The sequence below is a fragment of the Erpetoichthys calabaricus genome, chromosome 18 (assembly GCF_900747795.2).
Source record: "Erpetoichthys calabaricus chromosome 18, fErpCal1.3, whole genome shotgun sequence".
Lineage (NCBI taxonomy): Eukaryota > Metazoa > Chordata > Cladistia > Polypteriformes > Polypteridae > Erpetoichthys > Erpetoichthys calabaricus.
Genome location: NC_041411.2, coordinates 43,797,291 through 43,803,862, shown reverse-complemented (window position 1 = coordinate 43,803,862; position 6,572 = coordinate 43,797,291). Strand labels below are relative to the sequence as shown.

Sequence of the window (6,572 nt, the reverse complement as noted above, 5' to 3'; positions counted from 1 at the left end):
TATAACTGAGGTTTTAGGGTCGTAATTGTTGTTGGACATAGACAACCCTATCCCTTACTAAATATCTTTGATTTCCACCAACTGTGAAGGCTGTGTAAAGCGCTACCGGCTCATTAATCCTGCCGCATTTTAGTCAACGTGGAATTTGAACGTTCTCCCCGAGTGCCCAGATTTATCTCCCACATCCCCAGAAGACTTACAGGTCAGGTTGATTAGCAATTCCGAATGGGTTTTCGACCAGCGAAAAACATCAATCCAGCCATTGCGACCCAAAGTGAGGCCAAGCATGTTTGATTTAATGGGTTTAAAGTCATACTTGACTGATCCAACCATAACAACTGTGCGCAGCATGGGAAACGCCAGGTGTTGCGGGCTCTCAAAAACATCAAACGAGTGGCTGTACAGACAGCCCCCCTGGATTATTTCGGAGAAGAAATACAGAAAGCTAAAAAAAGGGTAAAGGTGTGAAAATGAATGCCCTGGGAGCTGTAGATAAGGTTACACCTGTCGTCAAGGACAATTTGAAAGGAAACTTAAAAAATATAATAAACCAGGATCTGGGCTGTTAGTCATAAAGCTGCCGAAGCCTTCTCACTGCTCCAGTGGACAAGACGAGGCACCGTCGACTTCGCACCCAAAATGCGGTGGCTCGCCTTACTGTGCCTGACTGTGTTTGCCTCGGTGAGAGCGGACCCAGCTGACAACGACACCGGCGACACCGGCAAACCTGATGGTGACAAGCCAGAAATTGCACGGGGGAAAGTCATTGTGAGTGGATGGCGTTTTAACCTCCCGTGAGTTTGAACAAGTCACAGACCGCTAACAGTTTGTCCTTTCTTTATTTTTTTTCTTGCTTTTTCCAGGCTCCCAGTGTAGTTGGATGATCCATTAAGAGCATGCCGGAGCTGCGGGAGTTCCTCATGGAGAGATGGGCGCTATAGTATCCTCCGCAAACGGCACAAGTGTTGATCGGGTGTCTTGGAATAAAATGGTAAAAAGTGGGAGAGTTTCGCTTTGGTGAGCAAATGTTTGTACACACTCTAGAGATGCTTAGACTGCAAAAGGATGCAATCGTGTCTTATCCACCTTCACAATGGGACGTGTGTGTATCTGTGTGTCCATCCAGTTGCTATGTCTCTGAAATCCAACAGATGGCACATCCCAAATATTAGCACTGCTTTTATAAATCTCATACCAAAGGCTCCCTGCTTTGGGATTTATAAAAGCAGTGTTAATGTGTGTGATGTGCCATTTGCTGGAATGACAGATGCAATGTATATGTCTCTGTTATATGCCTTTTGGTATGAGATTCATAAAAGCAGTGCTAATGTTTGTGATGTGCCATCTGTTGGAATGACATATGCAATGCATTTTATTAGTACAAATGTAAGTGACACGTCATCTGTTAGACTGACATATGCAATGTATTTTATTACTTTAAATGTTTGTGATGCACCATCTGTTGGAATGACAAATGCAATGCATATGTCTCTGTTATATGCCTTTTGGTATGTAATTCATAAAAGTAGTGCTAATGTTTGTAATGCACCATCTGTTGGAATGACAAATGCAATGCATATGTCTCTGTTATATGCCTTTTGGTATGTAATTCATAAAAGTAGTGCTAATGTTTGTAATGCACCATCTGTTGGAATGACAAATGCAGTGCATTTTATTGCTACATGAATTACTAAATACATTCTGATAGATGGTGCACTGCAAACATTAACAATTAATATTTCCAACAGAGAGTAAACTGCTGGATGGACAGAAATCAGTTTATCCACCTTAATAAAAGTACAAGTGTCTGTGTGTCTGTATATAAATATTATGCAATTTTATGTTACTAAATGAGCATGTGTTTGCTGCCAGTGGGGTGTTTGATAAATAAGCCTCCGATTCCCATGTTTTCCACAATATGCTAAAGTAATCAGCCAGACATTTTCAGGCCTTCCATGAGGGAAGCCCTCCTAAAGCATACCATTCAAGTCCTTAACCCTGTTCACTCCAGTCACAATCTGCAGTACGACTCCACTGAGCAACAGGAGCCGCAGCTGGTCCTCTACGACAAGGACGACACAATTGTGAAGGTGAGTATGTGCGCTAATTCAATGAACGGTGGAGATCTGCTCAGGGTGAGTGCACTACAGTTGGAAATTTCATATATACAGGCAGCCAAAGAGATGCATGTAAACTGGATTATAAACTAGATACTGTATGCATCCATCCATCATCTATCATTTTTACCTGATTATCCAGGACAGGATCATGGGGATAAAATAGATATTTGACATTTCAACAGGACATTTGTCACATAAACTGGACATTTGCCACATAAAATGGATATCCATCCGTCCACCCACTTATCTTCTTAACTGCTTTTCTGGGGGTTTTGGTGGAGAGATCCAAAACGATAAAATCAATATTTGATATTTAAACTAGACAGTTGACAAATAAGTGAGATATTTGCCATATTATGGATATTTGACATTTAAAAGTGACAATTGACATATGAGAAAAACATTTGCCACATAAAGTAGATATTTGAAATATAACAAAAGATATTTGTCATATAAAATGGACATCCATCCATCCATCCATCTTCTTATCCTGTTTATCCAGGGGAGGGTCACAGGGATAAAATGGCTATTTGACATTTAAACAGGATATCTGAAATATAAGTGCCATATAAAATGAATATCCATCCTTCCATGTTCTTAACCTGCTTATCTGGGGCTGGCAAGAGATCCAGGGGGATAAAACTGAAATTTGGCTTTTAATATGAACAGTTGACATAGAAGTAAGACATTTGCCATATTATGGATATTTGACATTTAAATGTGATATTTGACATATGAAAAAGGCATTTGCCCAATAAACGATATTTGATATATATCAAAAGGCAGCTGACATCTCAAATGGATATCCATCCATCCATCTTCTTAACCCACTTATCCAACGAGGGTCACAGGGATAAAATGGACATTTGACACTGAATCTGAATATTTACCACATAAAATGGATAATTGACATTTAAGTGAGACACTTGCCATGTAAAAGGGGTTTTTGACATTTAAATTTGACATTTGGAATATGGGAAAAGTGTTTAAACTGAATATTTGAGATGTAAGAAAGACATTTGCAGTGTAAAATGGGGGGCTTGACATTTAAGCAGGATATCTGACATATAAATAAGACTTTTGCCATATAAAATGGATATTTAATATATAAGTGAGCCATAGGCTATTTGACAAAAAAGATATTTCATATATAAGCTGAATATTTCATATATAAATAATACATATGCCTTTAAAATCAATTTTTAACGCTTAAGTGAAATATTTGTCATATAAAGTAGATATTGGACCTCTCGATATACATAAAATGACAGACTAGCTGGCTTCCTTCCGTGGCCGGGTGTAATGTTGTCTGGTGTCCACAAGAGGGCTAGAATGTCCAATGAAAACGAAAGCAACAAGACACATGATGAAAGAGGGACATAAGGGCTAGCGGATTGCTAAATGCACAGCGTGAGCGAGACAGATGGCTTACACTCTGCTAGTTCAAGTTAGACGTATATCCGGCATAAAAGTCAGACATTTGCCTAACAGGATGGATATTTGACATTTATACTTGATATTTGACAAATGAGAAATGCATTTGCCACATAAACTGGATATTTGAAACATAAAAAAAGAACATTTGGTATATGAACTGGGAATTAGACATTTAAGCCTGACATTTGACATAAAAAGCAGCATTTAACACATATATGTGAAATATTTGCCATGTAACTAGGATAGCTGATATATAACCGATATTTAACATATAAACTGAATTTTTGGTCTATAAATAAGACATAAGACATTTAAATTGAATATTTGGTATGCAATTGTACAACGTAACTTCTGACACATAAACCTGATATTGGACATTTAAGATTCATCGCTATCTGCCATAATCATCAGACATTTGCCATTTACAGCATGAAAAATACTTGACATTTAAGGTGGATTTTTGGCATATAAACAAGACATTTACCGTATAAACTGGATATTTGTAGGACATTTGCCATGTATGCTGGATATCTGACATTTGTAATTCATATAAGATAGATATTTGACATATAGATGAGGTATTTTTCATATGAAAATTGATAATTAAGCTATATGTTTAACATATAAGGAAGGCATTTGCTATACAAAGTGAATATTTAACATATAAGTGAGACATTTGCCGTATAAGTAGATATTGGATATTTAAGATATTTAACATTTAAGCTAAATATTTGATATAAAAATAGGATCTACTGTATGCTTTTTAAACTGAATATTTGATAGATAAATAAAACATTTTCCTTATAAACTAGATATTGGATATTTAAGATGGTTATCTGGCATATAAATCAGGACTGGGACTAGGTACAGTAAGGGTCCGTTCCAAATGCACGATGTTTTATTGCGTACTGTATCTGGGAACAATTATTAAAACACTAGCTGTGTAAGCCCGTGCTTTAAAAAGCCCAGGCTTCTAGAAACTATTGAAATCGTCAGAAATTTTTTTTTTTATATATTATTGTTATTGATTTTATTGTAAGCATTCCATACAAATAGATCAATTTTTACAAAAAAATAGGATTGAAAACAAATCAACGCCCACCCCTGCGAAAGAGAGCGTGGCCAACGGACTAAAAAAAAATTGAACTGCAGAGTCGGCGGTTTCTTTTTGCGGACGTCCTCGTCCACCTTGTCTATTAGCGGCCAAGCGAGTTTCTCTCTCGTTTGTCTTTCCTCTTTGGCGATGGAGTTGCTTTCCTTCAGCTTCATGCTGTAGCCTCACACTTCTTTCTTCTTCCGATTCGTTAACTTGGGGCCGCCTTGCCGGCTCTTTGAGCTTCATGCTGCAGCCTTGCACTTCCAGGCCTGAGAGACAGACAGACACTTCCACGCGTAGACGTTTATATATAAGATATGCCGAAAATTATGAAAGTTGCAGTCCTTTCTTTTGCAAATGGTTGAAAGTAACTGATAGGTATTCTTATGAGTTGTTTAAGCCATACGTGTCATAAACCTTTCAGTAGGAACCTCCTGGACAATTACTGATAAGCCCTGATAAAACACATTTAAATAAAGGGTAGCTGTTACAATCTCTGATACATTTGTGAGCTGCAGTTCCTCCTTCATCTTATTTTCCTTTTATCTTTCCTCATGAGTTCTCCTAATTCCTTGAGAAGTCAGGAGTAGTCTCCTAACTTAGGAAAATTGATTTGATGCTTTTACTCCTAAGAGTAGGACCAAAATTTCATTACTCTGAGAGCTATGAGCCAGTTTGGACTGGTTGTCCTATCTTGGACCTCATTCGGTAGTAACTAGCCACTACATACCAGGAATACCCCACAAGACCTGCCATTTTGGAGATGCTGTGACCCAGTCGTCACAATTTGGCCCTTGTTAAAGTTGCTCAGATGCTTTGCTTGTCCATTTTCCCAGCTTCAAACTCACCACCTTCAAGAACTGACTGTTCACTTGCTGCCTAATATATCCTAACACTTGACAGATGCCATTGTAACGAGATAATCCATGTTATTAGCTTCACCTGTCAGTGGTCTTAATGTTGTGGCTGATCTGCATATATATGGGTGGATGGATGGATGGATATGCATGTTAGCAGTTCTCCATTTCTTCTGTCCTTAGGCCATCAGCATAAAGGATATGAAAGCTGATGAGATCAGCGCCCTCCTTGACTCCTTGGGATTTTACAAACGCTCACAGAAAGGTGAAGACGTTCCTGAAGAGTTTCAGCATCTGCCTCTTCGAATGCTACGAGATGAACTGTGAGAGACAGCGCCACCCAGTGGGATGCATGAATGACGTCAGGGACCAAAAGGTCAAGCCAGGACAAAGTTTCTGACTGAGCAACCACGCTTCTCATGGGAGGCTATTTGTCATTAAAAAAAAAAAAGCCCCCCGTGTCTTTTCTTGTGTTCTTTCAGACTCATACTGTTGCCCTTTGGAAAAGAATAGGTGAACTGGATCGATGAGCTTGATGGGCTGAATGGCCTTGTTCTTGTCAATATTGTCCTAATATGTTTGCTTTTTCAATCCATTCATCCATCCATCCAGGCAGGCAGCCAGCCAGCAAACTCTCTTAACCAAATATTATTTATATAATCAGCTTTTACAGATGACTTATAATTTGTGATGGACTGGCTCCCCCTCCATGAACATTTCTTGCCTTCTACCTAATGTTGTTGAAAAAAGCTCCACCTCCCTGCACCTTTGATATGTTATGTTATGGTGTAACAGACATGTTGGCAGCGTAGTCGGCAGGAGATTTTCTAGATAGTGAATGAATTATGGATAGATATGGATAGTCTGGGTTATTTGTGAGTTAGCTTTTAAGAGAGAGATTTTTTAGGTATGTAATTTTGGTTTGAGGAGCAGAGTGGTGTTCTGGTTAGACTGACAACTCCAAGGATCTGGATTTGTATTCCACCCTTTTTTCTGTATGGAGTTTGCATGTTCTTCCCTTGCTCATGTGAGGTGTGTTCAGGTACTCCACTCACATCTCAA

The 6,572-nt window shown here is 38.7% G+C and overlaps 1 protein-coding gene across 1 annotated transcript; it reads left to right on the top strand.

The window, feature by feature from the left end:
* The first annotated feature begins 423 nt into the window (after positions 1-423).
* Positions 424-5,963, top strand: selenoe (selenoprotein e). Its single transcript, XM_028824434.2, has 4 exons — positions 424-768; positions 864-940; positions 2,012-2,090; positions 5,694-5,963. Exons 1-4 carry the CDS (start codon positions 640-642, stop codon positions 5,835-5,837), a joined length of 429 nt encoding a protein of 142 aa, XP_028680267.1. The 5' UTR covers positions 424-639; the 3' UTR covers positions 5,838-5,963.
* The last annotated feature ends 609 nt before the right edge of the window (positions 5,964-6,572 follow it).